The 18575-nt window shown below is 49.5% G+C and overlaps 1 protein-coding gene across 2 annotated transcripts in view; it reads left to right on the top strand.

Annotated features, from left to right (window-relative positions):
• Window positions 1–18575, top strand: part of DSCAML1 (DS cell adhesion molecule like 1) — a 352803-nt gene that overhangs the window by 299594 nt on the left and 34634 nt on the right. For both annotated transcript variants that reach the window (XM_033121166.1, XM_033121167.1), the window contains exons 13-17: window positions 343–439; window positions 1002–1130; window positions 9059–9226; window positions 10494–10564; window positions 15510–15750. In XM_033121166.1, the coding sequence (XP_032977057.1) occupies window positions 343–439; window positions 1002–1130; window positions 9059–9226; window positions 10494–10564; window positions 15510–15750 (706 nt within the window). The remainder of the gene's footprint in view (window positions 1–342; window positions 440–1001; window positions 1131–9058; window positions 9227–10493; window positions 10565–15509; window positions 15751–18575) is intronic.

Here is an 18575-nt window from a genome sequence, read left to right as displayed (position 1 = left end):
TCTCCTTTCTGACAACCCCACAGCCATAAAATGTGTGGAACCCTCAGCCCTTCCTTCTTCTCTGGAACCCCTGAGCCTATCCCCCTCTCCTTGACCTCCTCAGCTTCTCCTACCTTTCTAGATCCCTCAGCCCCTCCCTGCATGGACTTTTGCACAGTTCCAGCCTTGGAACTTTCCGGGAAGAGGAGCCCTTAAGCAAACCCCTTGTGGACCTCCCTCCCTGAAGAAGATGGCCCTGGTGATCTCCACTAGAGTGAGCCCCCTCGGCAGACCAGCTCTAAAAGACTCTCCCCGTTTCCTTCCTCTCTCCCTGTCCTCCTGCCCCTGCTGGCCAACTCCCAGCTCAAGCCTGCTGACCGTGGGGACTCTGTGTTCTTCAGCTGCCACGCCATCAACTCATATGGGGAAGACCGGGGCTTGATCCAACTCACTGTGCAAGGTACCCTCACCTGACCCCCCGTTCCCTACCCATTCCCAGGGACCCAGGGACCTACTGCGAACTCCACCTCAACAGCAGGGACATTGCCCATACCCACACAGTGGTAGAGGGTGATAAGAACTGGCCTCCGGGGAGAAGCTTCCTCCTCTGCCCTCCTGCCCAGAGTGGGCAATAAGGGCCCTCCAGGTGCACATCAGACAGCAAGGTTTGCAGCGGCTGCAGCCCCTGTAGAACACGCTGTGGCTTCCAGAAGTGTGGGAGCCTGGAAGGGAATCAGCTGGGAAAAGCTGGGGGATCTGCATGGATAAACAGACCATCAGCTGTGAGGAGTCCCTCCAAAAGAGCCTGCTCTCTCCCAGACCAAGGAAGGAAGGGGAACAAAGCAGGAGAAAGGCAGGCCCTGCTGCCAGGCTCATTTTGCCCACACCCCAGCGTTCCAGGACCCTTGAGTAGACACCAACCCCCTGGGGTACAGCAAAACCCTGGTCTTCCCTGGGGGTAGAAGGAGGCCAAGCTCTCTGCTGCCTCCTCACTTCTGCCCCTGCACCCCGCCACACCCCAGAGCCCCCAGACCCCCCAGAGCTGGAGATCCGGGAGGTAAAGGCCCGGAGCATGAACCTGCGCTGGACCCAGCGATTCGATGGGAACAGCATCATCACAGGCTTCGACATTGAATACAAGAACAAGTCAGGTATGTTGAGCGCCGGGCCCACCATGGCTCTTGCGCCCCCTGCCCTGCCTGGGTTGCTCTGGTGACTTAGCCTCGGGCCTCCGAGCTGCCATCTGAGGCAAACACACCAGCACCCACCAGGGCACAAGCTCCTGTTTGTGGCTTCCAAACGGAGGCAAGAAACCCACGGGGCAGATGGAGGGACCTCCCAGTTGATGGGGAAGGGGTGTCAGCTCCTTCTTTCCAGGACTGTCCCTGGGCCAAGGCCCACAGAGTGGTCTGATTTAAAGCAATTCAAAGCCCCTGAGCCCAGGGCTGTGCGCTGTGTCTGTGGGGTCAGAAGCATCATGGGTTTAACTCGGTCATCTGGACATTCCTGGATTGGCATGATGCGGATGACTAGGGGTCCTTACCAAGAACGGGTGTTGGAGGATGGAAGTCCCTGGAAAAGGTTAGATCTAAGTTTCCTCCTCCTGAAAGCCCTCCCAAATCCCTCCCCTAGGACCTACGCGAGCTCCTGGGTGGCTGCCCACAACTGTGAAGCCCTGCGGAGCACAATGAACCATGGTCCCCTGGGAAAACAGGGTGCGGGGCATGGTCAGGTAGAGGAGGCCTCAGAGGGGACAAGAGGCCTGGAGAGTGAACCAAGCCAAAAAAGAGGTGTAGGTGTTCATGTTTGTACCTGCGTGACTGTCTCTGGTCGGTACGTGAGAAACAGTGGAAATGGGATGGCTCGGTGCGATGTCAGAGAGATAGTGGATGGGGGGAGGGGGTCCACAGTGTGAGGGATAGAAATGATAAACGTCTAAGGAAAAAAAAAACAAAAAAAACCCCTCATAGACAAGATAGACAATAGTTTAGTGGTTACCAGAGGGTAAGGGGGGTGGGGGGTGGGAGATGAGGGTAAGGGGATCAAATATATGGTGATGGAAGGAGAACTGACTCTGGGCGGTGAACACACAATGCAATTTATAGATGATGTGATACAGAATTGTACACCTGAAATCTATGTAATTTTACTAACAATTGTCACCCCAATAAATTAAAAAAAAAAAAAGAAAAGAAAAGGAATAGGGGTTGGTTGCTCTTGAGAGGGCACTTGGGCGGCTCCAACACAGGAGTGAGAGGAAAACATAGCTCTCATTCTGGATCCTTTTGTTTTTGATACCATAAACCTGTGTAAGTTTTTCAAAATTACTTCAAAATAAACCAAAACAGAGTCTGGAGAACTCAACCCTCCCCAGGCCCCCTAACCCGGCCAACTCCAACTCATCTTTTGGGTCTTAGAGTAGGTCCAAGGTTTTGTCTTCTCCCCCCGCAGACTTCCAGACGTGCCCTGTCTTCCTCAGCACAGCACATGGTCATTGGCGGGCTGGCTGTTTTCTCCTCTAGATTGTCCAAGTCCTGGTCCCTGCTGTTTGCCCAGCACCTGGCACACTGCCCGCCACGTAGCGGACACTCCACAAATGGTTGTTGAGTGAGTGGGAATGAGACGACATAAAGCAAATCTCTGAACGGCGTATTCACCTCTGGGGAAACAGCTCTGTCCAGGGCACTGGGCAGTCAGCTTTGATACACGTTTCTATAAGGAGGAGCCCTGCCCTCAGAAGCTTACAATCTACTTGGAGAGAAAATGCCAGGTGTAGCAGCCATCCAAGAGTTCACCCTGAGTGCAAGAGCAGAGCCTCAGAGAGAAGGAGGGTGAGCCCTGTCGTCAGGGAAGTCTCTCTGGTCCTGTAGAGGCTGCATTGAGCTGGGTCTTGAAGTTTGAGAGGTAATGGGCCTAGATTCAGGAAATGGGGAAGAGCAGAGCCTGAGCAAGGCACAGTACAGTCCAGGGAGTGGCAGGCATGTCTACCAGGGGGTTCACAGATCCACTTCCTGGGCATTAAGACTAAAAAGTGGTCTGGGGGCCAGGTTGGGAGGGGAACTGCAGGCTGAGCCTTTCCTTTGTTGGGAAGGTCATTGAGAGCCACTGATAATGACTGAGCCCCCAGGGGAAGACTAGAACAACATGGCACCATGGAAAGATTTATCTGACAACTATGGGAAGGAAGGGTATTTAGGAAGTGAGCAAGGAGGCTGCTGCAGTCCTACAGCTGGAGCAAGGCGATGAGCAGCAGGGCCTCTGTGGAGACAAAGGGCGTGGAGAGGAGGGAGGCCGACTGTGTCCACCTCACACCTCAGAACTTTGGCTCCTGGGCAGCTTGTGCCCAGCCTCAGAAAGTCCCGAAAGGACAGGAAGGGACGGGCCCATACACAGGCCGGCATCTCCGTGTGCTGGTGCACACTCCATCTTCCTGTCCTGCTGATACAGCTGGACAGGGCTGTACTCCTGTAAGGGTGGGGTGGGCGTGGAGAGGGGATGCCTAGGCTGTCCCTGCCCCGACTCCTCCTTGTAACTGCTTCCCTGCCCTCCTCCCCTGTGCTGCCCCACTGCCCACTCCCCGTCCACTGACCACTCTCTAATGTGTGGAAACCTTTCCTGGGGCACCGCTCAGCAGAGCGAAGCTGAGAACGGCACACATCTGGAGAGCAATGCAGAAGGAAAGGTGGGCAGGGAAGATGCAACTTTCAGAGCAGGTCCACATCTTCCCCCAACCCCCTCTAGCTCCTCTGCAAGACTAGGAATTGCCATTCCTCATCCTAGAGCCAGGGGAGCCATTCCTGGGTAGGGTAGAGAGAGAGGTAATGAAAACTCAACCTCAGACTCCCTTCAACAAGGGCTTTGCACCTGTAAAATAAGAAACCACAGGATCGAGCACGCAGAGAAGCCAGCGGTCTTGTCCCCTGGCTCCGGGTGGGACTGCTCCAGACCATCCCACTCACTAAGGCACCTGTCCGGCACTTAGGAAAAGAGGTTCCCTGAGAACTGCAGGGGTTACCACCGGAGTCAGTCAGAGGCTGGGAGCACGGCACAGCTTCCTCCTCGGTAAGGTGGGAATGGTAATGCCTGCCTTGTGGGATTGTTTTGAGGATTAAAGACAAAACATCTAGCATTGGGCTATAGTAAAGCATTAATAAATGCAAGTTCCTCTCCCCCTTCTAAGTCAAATGCCTCATGTGGCAATTTAGTGTCCTGTGGGATTTGCAGGCTGCAATACACGTGTCTGTCAGTCAGTAACATGTACTGGGCACCAATCATTTTTTGCAGAATCAGGCACTAGCCATGTGGTAGGAAAGAAAAAGAAACAGGAGACAGAGTGTTGACCTTGGGTCCTCAGTGCGGTTGGGGTGAGAACATACACGGCGCGCGCGCGTGCACACACATCCACATACACGAACACATGCGCTTTCAGAACCATTACGAAGCGCTATGCAGTCACGGGTAGCACACCACAAACTGTATTACGTGAGCATGGAACAAGCTATCCTAAGGAACAGATGGGTGACTCCAAGGAAGGAGGGGGCTGTGCAAGTACATACGTGTGCATGTGTGTGTCTAAGCAGACCTTCTTCCTGCATGTGCAATAGTGGAACAGGAACCATTGTCAAATCCGAAGACTTGGGTTGACCAAGTGTCAGAGACAAGTGATCTTTAGCACGCTACCTTATTTACGTCTTTGGGCATCTCTTTGTCTATCAAATGGAGACAATAAGACACACTCCTCGGGGGTGTACGGATGAAGTGGATGTGATGACATGTAGAAGTGTCTAGCACAGAGCCTGGCACATCCTAACCCTCCAGGGTTCCCCCTCCTGTGCCTCAAGTCTCCCTTCCCCTCTTCCTCCTGCCCCAGACCAGACCCATCCCGAGTCCTGACCCTCGGCTCCCAACCCCCTTCTTTGCCCCAACTGTGCCTTTGCCAGGTTTTCTGCCATGTTGCTCATCATGCTAATTTTCCAAGGGAAATTACCAATTCTGCCCTTTCTAAGCCATCCGCTCACGCTGACTTCTCCTGGCCCCAGGCAGCAGAGTAATAATACATGAATGCTGAATGACAAATAGCACCGTCCACACAAATCTATCAGATGGCGCTGTGCAGATTTAAAATGCAGACACCACCTTTTGCCCCTGTTCCCCAAGCAAGGAGCAGGGGTAGGTGCTTTGAGGATGGTCCTCCAAGCCCAGAAGGCAGCCTCTTGGCACCAGAGGTCGGCCACCATGGGGTGAGCCAGCCTGGTGTGACATGTCATTCCGTGTGAGCTGAAGTGTAGCTTTGACAGGGACTGGTATTGGGAGGCTGTGAGCGGTCGTTGTGACCCAGAGAACCTCTTCTCGGGGCTGCAGAGAGATTGCCACGGGGGCTCAGAACCGTGATGCAAGGAGGAAATCAGAGCTGCAGAATGGATTTGTTTCCTGAGCGCAGGCAGCTGAACGCTTCCGATGTGGCTTTTGTCCAGGCTGCTCCCCCTCCACAGTGAATATGTCTCCTGAAACACCAAGGCTCCAGGCCCCTCCTAGCAAGCAGCCCTCAGAATAGAAGGCGCTGACATCTCCCCAGCCGCTGCCTTAGTTTTTAAGAAGAATATTTTGCATCATAAACCCTTTGATGAAGAAAGGGCGAGAGAGCCCTTAATGAAATATGTTAATCTGGGTAAGCCAGACTCCTATGAAAGGGAATATTAAAAGAGACAACATTCGCCAAAGCCAGCTCAGCACTCTGAGAGAGCTGAAAAGGAAAAGGAAGAAAACAGGGCCCCGATTTCAACTCTTCAGGGTCAGAGAGATGACTGTGATCAAGTCTGGAGAATCAGCTAGACACCTCCAGATTTGACTCTGACGCATTAGCCTGGAAGGGTTGTGGAGAGAGAGAGAGAGCAGTTATGTACCAACATCAAAGATGATTCAGGAACACAGGGTCAACTCCACCTGCAAATGACCGGGAAAAGCAGAAGAAAAAAAAAGGCTACTCTCTGGGACACCCCCCCCCAACTTTCCTATGATTGGCAGCTGAGTGAGGCAAGGAAGGGAAAGGCAAAGGGTATTTACTGTGACTACAAAATACAGAGAAACTCCACGCCCCAAGTAAAGGATAAAATAGGGCTCTGATCTAAACCAGCAATGGGTTTTAAGTGCCCAACACATGCCAAGTTGGGGAGACAGGCTTAGTTTTAGACATGTCTCTTGACTTCAGGAAGCTTAGAGTCTCCTTGGGCAATTTCCCAACAATCAGCCCTCAGAAGAAGATGCTGTGCATTGAAGAGGGCCTGTAAATGCTGTAGGAATGCAGAGAAGAGTGGTGAAAGATGAAGCTGGAAAGGTGTTGCAGGGCCTACCTAGGTCATGTTAAGAAATTTTGTCTTTATCTTAAGAACAAAGAAAATGTATTGAAGAGTTTTATGGAAGAGGATGCAGTATCAGATTTGTTTTGGGAAGACCATTGTCAACACCGAGATAGTATTTGGCCTGTAAAAGGTGGCAATCGTACTTGCAGAGCAAATGGTGGCTGCAGTGTGGAGAACAGATGGAAAGGGGCACACAATGGGTGCTGGGAGGCTAGCTAGTTAGGATGTCATTTCCCGGGTCCAAGTGAGAGATGACAGTGGCTTGGCCTGGGGTGGAGATGGAGATGGAGGGAAGTGGAGAGATGCAAGAGATACCTGGGACACAAAAGCTATAGGACTTGATAGGGAAATAAAGAGAAGAGTCACGAATAACACCCAAGTTTCTGGCACAACATGATGGATGGTGGTGCCACTTCCTGAGACAGGGACCCCAGGAAGGTAATGAGTTTACAAGGTGTATGGTCAGCACTTCTGTATTGGACCTGTTGAGTGTGAGGTGCCTTTGAAACATCCAAGAGGAGAAGTTAAGTAAACACTTGGGCTATAAGGGTCTGGAGTTCAAAGGAGAGACCCAGACTGGGTACAAATCTGGGAGCTATCTGTGTATAGATGGAAATAGAAACCATGCGTAGGAAAAATGTATGAGTGAGAAAAGGGAAGTCTAGGATGGACCTTTGCAGAACTAACCATTAATGGTAGGGTAGGGAAGAGGCACCTGCAAAGCAGACAGCAAAGAAATGATCCAAGAGATAAGAGAAAAGCCGGAAAGTGTTTTATCAGGGTACCAAAGGGAAGAGTGTTGCAAGAAGGGAGAAGCCCAAGTGTTGAACACGCCTGAGAGGCCAAGTGAGAATCGGGCTTGGTGACGTGGGGGTCATCTATACTGTGGATTTATGGTGCTGATGCCCCTGGAGGGTGAGGAGTCCATGGGGAATGTTTACATTGTCCAGAACGCACCTGCGCATCACAGGTGCTTGGTAAACATTAGCATCTCCTTTCCTTAGCCCCACCCACTGCGTTCAAACACATCACCTGGGTCTCCTCCCTCTGTCTGCACTCATCCAATATGAATGCACTAACTCATGATCACTGTCCCTCTCATATAAACACAGCATCAAGTATGATATGTGAGCTGGTAACAGCACCCTGGATGCCACAGAGAGAAGCAAACACCTGCCTCCGTGTTGCTAGCCCATTCTTTCCCAAACCAAGAGGAGCCCACAGCAGGCAGGAGGCTGCATATTTGCAATTCTGGCTTAGCCTGCCAGAGCGACTCTCCTGGTGGTTGGAGTGTTTTAAAAGACAAGGACAAAATGTAATTGTAAGCATCCGCAGCCTGCCATGTGTGGCTTTGGCTCATGAAACCAAAGAATTAAATGCAAAACTGCACATGGGGAGCTGGGACAGTGTCCTTCACAGATGCTGAGCCTGCACAGCTAAAAAGCGGTGTTTTGAAAAACATCAAAACCTCAATTAACCAGAATCTGGGAGAATGGGATAGTCTCTTCTGGTGAACGATTCTCCTGATTATCAGGCATTAGCTTTAAAAAAACAAAACAAAACAAAAAACCTCTTCCTAAGAGTCATTCTAGAATGTGGTAGCCTTCTTTCCTGATTTTGGGATTAAGCCATAGTGAATACAATTTCATCTTTTCTACTGAGAATTTTCAGGATCCTCTACTGTGGATTTAAAAGGCATGGAAAAATTACTGGATAGTGACATCAGGACACCCCCTGGGAAGATTTCTAAGCCCTACTATTAGCCTGTTTCCTTGTGGTTTGCCTTTTTTCTTGTCAAAGTGCAGTGCCAATGAAGTGATCTAGTTATGAATTCTGGGTTTAGAAGGCCCTGACTGAGGCATTGCTGTAACTGAAAACCTTCCCGTTTTTCTCTGAAATCCCCTAGTAGGTGCACAGCAAAAATGCATTGAAAGAGTGGCTGGATTCCTCTGGATGGGCAGGGTGTCTACTGTCACAGTATCCCTGGCATTTAGCTGGTATTTTTCATGTTCTACAGTTTTGCTAAACATTAGCCCTGGAACGGGCTGCTAGCCCCCAACCCCCAAATAAATCAGGGACATGCTAATCCTTTGTTGGTCTGACCCTAAAGAGTCAGAGACCATTCTCCTAGTGAGAGAAAGGGGTTGGGGCTAGACTGGGAATTCTGTCCCCTCAACAGACCAAGTCACACTCAAAACCACCCCTATACAAATGCACAAGGAAAGGAAGTACAGAAGCATACAAAGAGAGGAGAAAGGGGGAGAAGACTTGGCGTCCCCCTTTGCACTGGGAACACTGATGGATGGGGTATCACAGTTACAACAGATCACTTATGTGGTGTGAGAGACTAGGAAGAAAGGCACAGGTCAATCGAACCCTCAGGGACAGCAAGTGGTGATCTTGGAAAGGACCTTGGGAAACATGCCGTCTGACCCCCGTCTGGGGTTTGAGTTCACCAGCTGGCTCAGGGCAGAGGACTTCCTGACTCTCCATCCAGTGCATTTGCTGCTCACATCCTCAGGCATCCTTTGGTCTCTCTGAGCTTCATGGAACAGACCCCTTGCACTCTGTACCGTTAAGGCCTGTGCCCTCTCACTGCAGTCTATGTGAGCTGGACCTTTTCTGGACATCAAAGTTCAGATTGAGATGTTGATGCTTGAGGCAGGGGAGGGTCTTGGAGTTTGCCTGGCTGTGGTGTGAAATGGGTGTGCTCTCTGCAGATTCCTGGGACTTCAAGCAGGCCACACGCAACATCTCCCCCACGATCAACCAGGCCAACATCGTGGACTTGCACCCAGCGTCTGTGTACAGCATCCGCATGTACTCCTTCAACAAGATTGGGCGCAGTGAGCCAAGCAAGGAGCTCACCGTCAGCACTGAGGAGGCTGGTGAGCACCTCTGCCTGCCACCCCTGCCCATGGCCCCAGGGATCAGGGACGTCTGGGGCCCACATCTGTACCCTGCCCACTGGCAGTGGGCTCGCAATTAGAAGAGGCAAGGCGAGATCCCAAAGGATTTGTTCATGTCTACCTCTGGATCATCAGAGGCTCTTCAGATTGACCGTTGTCTGCTGGGGTTCTAGGTCCTGGGCTTCTGGGAGCGGTCCATGGTTCTGCCCCACTGCCCTGGCCCCAGCCTGTCTGGAAAAGACAGACGCGCGAGATCTGCAGAGGATGCGGTACTAGTGCACTAGTGCACTGGATTCTATTCTGCGACTTTTGTCATGAAGTTTTCCTGAAAGTTTAAACAAGATCTCTGTTGCTATATTTTCTTTTATTAATTATTGTGAAATATAAAATAATGCAAAAGGTACATATAACATATATGTGCAGTTTTACAAATAATAGTAAAGTAAAAGTAGGATAACCAATACACATTATCAATTATCAGCACGCCAGAGGTTCTCTCTACTCCTCTTCCCAATCATAACCAAAACCTTCCCACTGAAGTAGCCAGTATCTTAACTTTCTTGCTTTTTTATATTGCCACCACAACATATATACATACAAACCATATAGTTTAGTTTTGCCTGTCTTCCAATAGAATGTATTCACGAACTCATACTTCATATATTCTTTTGTTTCTTCCTTGTTTTGATCAAAAATTTTTTGCGAGCTTCATGTTGTTAGTACAGCTAGTATCGCTTGTGCATTTTCAGTGCTGTATAGTATTCCACTGAGTGCCGATATCACAGTCCATTTGTCCATTCTGCTGCAGGTGGGCATTTGCTTACAGTTTGGAGCTGCGAGCATCATGTACTTGTATGCTAGTACACAGGTTTGTGAGTTTCTCTAGGGGATATAAGCAGGTATAGAATTACAGTCATCAGATAGGCATACTTCTACCTTTAACAAAAAAACCCGCCAAAATGCTTTCCAAAGTGTCATACCAATTTGCTGTCCCATCAATTTATAAGAGTTCTTGCCACTACACACCCTTGCCTACACTTCGTGCTATCAAACTTTTAAAAAAATCATGGAGAATTAAGAGGAGACATAAACCCCACGATTGCTTCAGGGACTCAATCACAGGTCCTCTGTTTCTGTACATGAGTGTCTCCTTTCTCCCCAGCTCAGGAGGAAAAGAGTGAGAACATAGGACTCTTTCTTTTTCCAAGACTTGATCCGTAACGTTGTTCTTCCTCCCCCACCCCAGCTCCCGACGGGCCTCCCATGGATGTCACCTTGCAGCCAGTGACCTCTCAGAGCATCCAAGTGACCTGGAAGGTAAGTGAGGTTGCAGGTATCTTCCCCGAAGTGCCTCTTTTCCTCTTCCCTCCTCAGCCCAGGAACAAAGCCCCAGCAGGTTAGCTGGTCTGGTCTCCCTTCACGCCTGTGCCTGTTTTTTGCTAAACCCAGTGACGCTGTGGGGAAAGAAAGAGAGGAGGATACAGGAGCGGGTCCCCCCACCAAGCCCCACTCCGTTACGCTTTTCTCCACCCGGGCCTTCTGATGAAGACCAGTGCATGGGGTGGGATGAAGACCTTGCCAGTGCCAAGTAGGGAAGGTATTTTTTTCCACTACATTGGCCTGTCCTCCAAACCCCACAGGTTGGGAGTTGGATTTGATTTTGTGCAAAGTTCAAGGGGGCCCTGTGGATGAGGGAGATGACAGGCCAGGGTCTCACCTTCATCCTGGGCCTATGACTGGATCTGGGCAGTAGGGTGATGCCATCCCCTGTCTTCTCACAGTGAGGCTTTGGACAAGGGGCTTGGTCCTTTCAGGTCCCAATTTCCTCCTTTGTAAAACCAGGATGAAAATAACTGCCCTCCTTATCTCTGGGGGTGGCGGAGCTATAGAGAAAACAGACCAGTATGTGCTCCAGCCATTTCTAAAGGGCAGAAACTTATAAAATCTAGAGGGTGTCTGAAGAATCTGTCACTTAAGGAAAATCATAGAGATTCCACACTTGGGCAGAGAAGCAGATCAAAATAACCTTGTGTAGGTCCAAGAAACGCTTCAGTGGGTAACTGCAGCTTTATTGCCATATCCCTGCCATGGACACAGAAGGGTTAACAATGCTGATGGCTTCCTGTTGCACTACATTTTCTAGTGTCCAAGTATTTGCTTACACTAATTTATGCGACCCTCTGTCTCTGTGGAGTAGAGTGGACAGAAGCGTTTTTATCCCCGTCCATATGAGGAGGCCATGATGTAGACATGCGAGGGGACACTTGCCCACAGTCGTTCAACTAGTGACAGGAGCAGGACTTAAACACACAGTCGGAAGCCCCCGCCCAGTCTCCCCACCACAGCCTGCTGGATTTGGGGGAGACACCCCTTTCTTAGGGCCCATCTGTGTTGTTCTTCTTGGAACTTTCCCATCTCAACAGTGGGGATTGGGGGTTGCCTCACCTACCTCTGGGCTCAAATGTCCAACATCATTTTCCGACTCTAACTCCTAAAAAGGCCAGGTGCTTTAGTCGTCCTTCTGGGTCTTTCCAAAAGATAGATTTGAGAATGGGAGAGATTCAGAAGGGCCTAGTGATATTTTCCCTAAAAATACTATACTTGTTTGTATCACACACACACACACATGCACACACACACACACACACACACAATGCAGCAGAGCCTGGTTCCTTCCCTCCCCAGAGAAGTAACCAGGATGAAAGTGGGGCAGGGGCTGGACAGTCCTTCCTGGGGACCAGCCCGACTTGTAGAAACCGGGAGCCATGGTTCCCATCCACATTCAGATCTGGGCTCCAGGGCTTTCCTCAGAAATTGGGGGTAAAGCAGGAGTCCAATCCCCAAGTCTTATGTGCATCCTGACTCTGGACTCATTTCCTAGGAATACTCCAAGGAAGCCAGGAGGTGGGGGCAGGAATGAATAAGTATGTAAAACTGAGACAGTTGGCTACAAAGCTCCGACCTGGAGGTCGATAAAAATTTAGAATCAGATTTATTTCTCCAAAGTCTCATAATGAAAAATAAAATTGATTAGAAAGTTAGAAGTTCAGAATGAACCAGCTCGTCAATAAATTTTGGGCTGACTTCTCAGGGGATTTTTTTTAACACCAAGAAACAGATTAATGAAAAATAAAGATTCACTTGAAAGATAAGTCACTTCATTTTAAGACTCTTTCTACGAGATGGATCGCTACTGCTTTATGACATAAATTTGCAATCAGCCCTATTGATTTCTTAATGCTTCAGAGAAATATTGTTAAGATTGATTTAAATCCTGAGTGTTCCCGTTTGAGGGTGGGGGGTGAGGGTGTAGGGGAGAGGAGAGAGAGAAGGAAAGGAAAAAGGAGATAGTGCGGAAGGAGGGAAGCTCTGTCCGGATTCATATAACTATGTGCATGTCTATGTGTTTGTGTGTGCATACACAAGTGTATGTAGCAGGGTATGCCTGGATGCCGATCTATGGCCTCTGTCAGTGTATGTTCAGGTGAACGAAGCTTGCATGACGCTGTATACAGGTGTACATCGTGGTATAGGTGGCTCTGGGTATGCGGGCTTGTGTGTCTTTGCCTAATGATGTGTATACCAGAATGTGTGTCAGTAAGGATGTGTATATGTAATATGACAGCACACGTCAGCGCACGTCAGTATGAAGACAAAGGGGTCTTGAAGATATGTTTGTGTCTAGAATAGATGCCTTTCTGTGTGTGTGAGTGTGCAGACACATATGTGTGCAGATACGAGGCCCAGACTCAGAAACTTACCTACTTACAAACTAGCGAACAGCACTGCCCAAGTGCAGACAGAAACATTACTCAGGCATTAACAAAAAGTCAAGTCAATTAAATACACACACACCTATTTCGTGAGTTCAAAACAATTATGTTAAATTAAAAACTTCATTTTATTGAGTTAACAGTGAGCTTAAAAATGCAATTCATTTAAAACATTCATTGAATTAAAAAAAACAACAGTGGGACTGTTTTACTAACTTAATTGCTTTTGATCTCACTATTTTTTAGTACAATAAAAGGTGGGCTATTAAATTAACTTCATTATCTTTAAAACCCTGATTCCAGCTGTTTTTGTGTGCACAGGGTGGGTGCTCTCTCTCAGTTTATAGATGGGCAGGTCCACTCCTTAAAGGATCCACTTTCTGTGTGTGTGTCTAATGCGTCGGGCGGAGGGTAGGTGTGTAGATTGGGCTGTTTGCTTTGGTGGGTCTGGATGTGTGTGTTCCTGGTTCTGGATGTGAGGAGATATATTGGGATCTTGTGTGTGCTCACGTGTGTGTATGTGTGGAGGGGAAGGGTGTGCACCAGGATTCAAACTTGGGGTGAGAATATATTTTCCAGTCCCCAGACTGATGCCAGTGGAGGTTCCTCCATTCGCCGGGCCTACTGGGATCAGTCCTTCATTCCTGCCAGCCTAGCCGGAGTTCCAAAATGCCCCCTTCCCACCTGCGTGTCCTTGCCCATTTCCGTCCCTCCATCGAGGCGCTGGCTTCAGGCCTCAGCCCTGGGACAGGATGTCCAGGGTAGTCCAGCTGCATCTCCAAGAGGGGCTAGGCCCACAGAAAAGTCAAGGACTTTTTTTTTAACTTGTAAAATGTATATATCATTTTATATACATAAAATTTGCCATTTTAACCATGTTTATGTGTACAGTTCATTGGCATTAAGTACATTCATAATCTGCAACCATAGCCACTGTCCATCTCCAGAACTTTCTCATCATCCCAAACAGAAACTGCGTGCCCATTAAATGATAACTCCCCACCAACTCACCCCTAGTTCCTCTGTTCTACTTCCTGTATCTACGGATTTGCTTATTCTAGGTACTTCATAGAAGTAGTATTATACAGCATTTGTCCTTTCGTGTCTGGCTTATTTCATTCGGTATAATCTTTTCAATGTTCATCCATGTCATAGCACGTATCACTATTTCCTTCCTTTTTAAGGCTGAATCATATTCATTGTATGTACATACCACATTCTGGTCCCCTACTCATCTGTCAGTGGACACCTGCGTTACTTCCACCTTTTGGCTGTTGTGAATAATTCTGCTATGAACATGGATGTACAAATATCTGTTTGAGTCCCTGCTTTCAATTCCTTTGGGTATATACCAAGGACGGAATTGCTGGATCATATGGTAATTCTCTGTTTAACTTTTTGAGGAACTGCCAAACTGTCTTCCACTGTGGCTGCAGCATTTTACGTTCCCACCAGCAGTGCACAAGGGTTCCAGTTTCTCCACATCCTCCCCAACACTTGTTATTTTCCATTATTTTATAATAGCCACCTAATAGGTGTGGAGTGGTGTCTTGGGACTTTCTTTTTATTCCAACTAATTGCTCACCCTCCTCTCCATCTGGTTACTTTTTTGTCTGCTGTTCCATTTCTACCAGGCCTGTGAGCCCATGTCAACTGATATGCCTATCCGTTCATTCCGTAAATATGCACTGAGTGCCTATTGTAGGCCAGGTACCATTCTAGACACAGAGGATGGCAGGAAACAAAACAGACAACATCTTCATCCTCGTGGTGCTTGCATTCTAATGGGGACATATAGTCAAACACATACGTAAAATACCTAGGATGTCAGATGATGCTAGTACAGTGGAGAAACCTAAAGCTGGAAGAAATGTCAGAAGTCGGGGGAACAGGGCAGGGAGCAGTCTCACATAAGAACTTAAAGAAGACCGTGTTAAGCAGGGGAATTTCGGGGCAGCCGATTGGCTCAGTGGTTAGAGCACAGTGCTCGTAACACCAGGGTCGCTGGTTCGATTCCCACATGGGCCAGTGAGCTGCACCCTCCACAACTAGATGGAAAACGACTTGACTTGGAGCTGAGCTGCACCCCCACAACTAGTTTGAAAACAATTTGACATGGATGGGTCCTGGAAAAACACACTGTTCTCCAGTATTCCCCAATTAAAAAAAAGGGGGGGGGGGGGAATTTCAGCAAGGACACCACAAAGGTGATGAGGCAAGCCATGTGGATATCCAAGGAAAGAGTGTTCCCCAGGTGGTGTGAGCCGCACAGAGGCCAGGCTGCTGGAGTGTAGCCAGCACCGGGTGGAGGAGATGAGGCAATGGGGTCAGAGCACATCGGATTGTGCAGCCGTTGTAAGGACTTCGGCTTTCATTCTGAGTGAGATGGGAGCCTTGGAAGAGTTGGGAGCAAAGGAGTGACATAATCTGACATTGGCTTCAGAGTGTCACTGTGTCTTTGTCTACCCCTCCCCCACCCACACTCGCAGGCGCCCAAGAAGGAGCTGCAGAATGGCGTCATCCGGGGCTACCAGATCGGCTACAGAGAGAACAGTCCTGGCAGCAACGGGCAGTACAGCATCGTGGAGATGAAGGCTACCGGGGACAGCGAGGTCTATACCCTGGACAACCTCAAGAAGTTCGCCCAATATGGGGTGGTGGTCCAGGCCTTCAACCGGGCTGGCACGGGGCCCTCGTCCAGCGAGATCAATGCCACAACCTTGGAGGATGGTGAGGGCACCCGCAGAGGGAAGAGGGTGCAGATCCCAGCCCTGGGCGGGGGCAGGGCTTCCAGGGAGGGCTTGGGGCCCTTCTACTCACTCCTGGGTGCCATCATGGTCTTGTGGTCCCTCAGGCTCCCTGGATCCTTCCCCCTCCTCTTGCCCGTTGGCTCCTTCATAAGCGCTTGGTCCATCAAGCACCTCGGACCTCTCAATCCGTTTGGCTGTCTCTCTATCCATCACTTGCTGATGCTCTGTCCCTCAATCTGCCTGTTGAACTGCTGGCCGGTCTGAGCACCTGTCCGCATGCTCTCTATCCATGCTTCGCCCTCTGCCTTTTCTCCCTCCCTCATTCTGGACCTCACCTCACCCGTCTCTCTCCCCATGCTCTTTCCTCTAAACCCTGAGTCCTGTTTCTCCTCCCTTATAGCCTCCAGGTTGGAAAAAGGGCAGAGGCCAAGACCTTTGTACTTCTGGGCTGAAAAGGTCAACCATCTGTTTTAAGTACCTGAGCTGAGGCTGTGGAGTTAAGAAATCCCAAGGACCATGTGGCAGAGGATTTAGAGCCCGGTCTTTAAACCTTGGTTCTTTGATGACTGGAGAGGACTCCAAACTCTGATGAGTAAATTAAGGGGTTCAGTTTCTCCCAGGGGAGAGGGTCAGTAGGAAGCTGGTGTGTGCCTGCTCTAAAATCACAGAGAAGAGCAGCTGGTACCTGAGCCTGTGCCAGGTTCAGAGAGAAGACATGGCTCTTGTTGACCCCCAGAGATGGGTCTGGGTTGCCCACAACCCCCCTCCCCCCAAGAGCAGAATAAAGAAAAAGGAGAGCATTCTCTCAAGTTTTGTTCTTGATGCCTTTGCCCAAAACCAGGGTCTGAGATTAAAACCTGTCGCTGAGTCTCAGCCTGCCCCCAGCGGAGGGAGGGGACTGACTGCCCTGAAAGCATAATGCCATTTCCCCATCAGAACACCCAGCATTCCACCATTGATGAGTCATTCCTTTAGCTAAGCAGTACCCTCTTCCCACCTCTTCCTCTGAATATGCAGAAAGCCTTGGGAGGGAGAGTGCATCAGGTCAGAAATACCTCAGAGTAGACTAGCTCATCCCAATTGTTCTTTAGCTACAAATTGGAATTATCTGAGGAGCTTTAAAAATACTGATGCCCGGCTTTATCCCCAGAGATCCTCCTTCAATGGCTTTGGGGCACAAGCTGGGCTTTGAGAAGCAGCAGACTTCTATAGTCCCCAGAGCCCTGAGCCCCTGGGAAGAAAGGAGAACACAAAAAGACAGAAAGGCAGATAGCAAACAGAGAGGCACAGAAAAGCCCAGGAAGAGCTAACTGCAGTCAGCTCCCCCACCCGCTCCCCAATCCTGCACCCATACCATCCCCACACTGGCCCATCCCTTCTGTGATGCTGGCCACAGGTCTGGCTGGGGTAAGGAAGATCAGCTTGTCATGTAATACTCTAACACTGCACATCAGTCCCATTGCTGGGCCCTCCCCTGGAGCTTCTGCTTCATCAGGTCTGGGGTGGGGGCCAAGAATTTGCATTTCTAATAAATCCCCCATGTGATTCTGTTGATGCTGGTGCAGGAAGCACCTGTGTGAATGAAGCACTAACAGCTGGGTCATTATCCATAAAAGGAGCCAAAGCTTGTGGAGGTGAAGTAAGCTGTCCAGAATTGCCTATCTGGTAAAGAAACAAACCCAGATCAAAATGCTAGCCTGACCCTGAATCCCACACTCTTTCTGTGGTTACCCTCTTGCTTGGGAGCAAGGCTGGATGCAAGACCAAGTGATATGGATGCAGGATGCTCGGGAAGGCACGTCCAGGGGGAACAGCTGGCCCAAGCCCACACCGCAGGCCCAACAAAATCCGAAGCTCCTGTCCACCCAGAGTCGTGCCAGGAAACAGCCAGGCTGGGCCCACTTTTGGCCTCCATCAAGGCACCACTTCCTTTGCTTTGGGGTTTGGAGGGACCTGGAATTTCCAATAGGGCGAGATCAGCATGGGCTGTGGAGTCATTTTCCAAACAAAGGAGAAGGGGAAAAAAAGTTTCCAGCAGCATTTGCTCAGCAGTTTTTCATACTTAATTAAGGCCCTCGTTAGCCTGTCAGATCCTGATCGTTTCCTGGCAATATTAGCGCTCTTCCTGGGGTATTCAAGGGCCCCTGCTTTAGCAATAGTGTCTTTTCCATAATTATATTACCTTCATTTTGTTCAAACGGGCGATCTGTATTAGTTTATTACACTGGGTCCCTAATTACATGGTGCTTATATTTTTACACCTAAGTAATATGAAACAATAATCATTCTCAAAGAGGATCGTTAGGATGATATATTATCATTTAAATGCTCATAAAAATTAGAGTTGCCTCTTGTGGGGCAACGGGATCTAATTACCTTCATCCAGCCTGTGCCTCCTTTCTCCCACTCAAAGCGAAGCAGATGCAGCCTTTCCTCTTGCCCTCTGGCTCCTCGGAAACCAGCGGGAAGTGCCACCCTAGCTCTCCCTAGCCAAGGTGGCTACTGGGGCCTGGTGTCATCTCAGAAAGGGTGAGCTGCACAGGGCCAACCCCGGAGTGGAACTTAGGGAAAGCTCAAAGGGAGAGGGTTCAAGGCAGGGCCCACCACCGAAGCTGGTCTCAGAGAGTGTTTTCCCATCATCAGAGGCATTGGAGGGGGGACAAAGGTGTAGTGATCCCAGAAGGCCCAAGGGGTCTGTGGAAACTCTTTTCCTCTTCATCAGGATTAACTGAAATCCTCTTCTGTTCTTTTCCTTACCCTCAGCTTGGCACAAGGACACAAGGGTACCTAGAGCCAGGCCTTGGC

This window comes from Rhinolophus ferrumequinum, chromosome 11 (assembly GCF_004115265.2).
Source record: "Rhinolophus ferrumequinum isolate MPI-CBG mRhiFer1 chromosome 11, mRhiFer1_v1.p, whole genome shotgun sequence".
Taxonomy (NCBI): domain Eukaryota; kingdom Metazoa; phylum Chordata; class Mammalia; order Chiroptera; family Rhinolophidae; genus Rhinolophus; species Rhinolophus ferrumequinum.
This window is presented reverse-complemented; position numbering and strand designations above follow the sequence as displayed.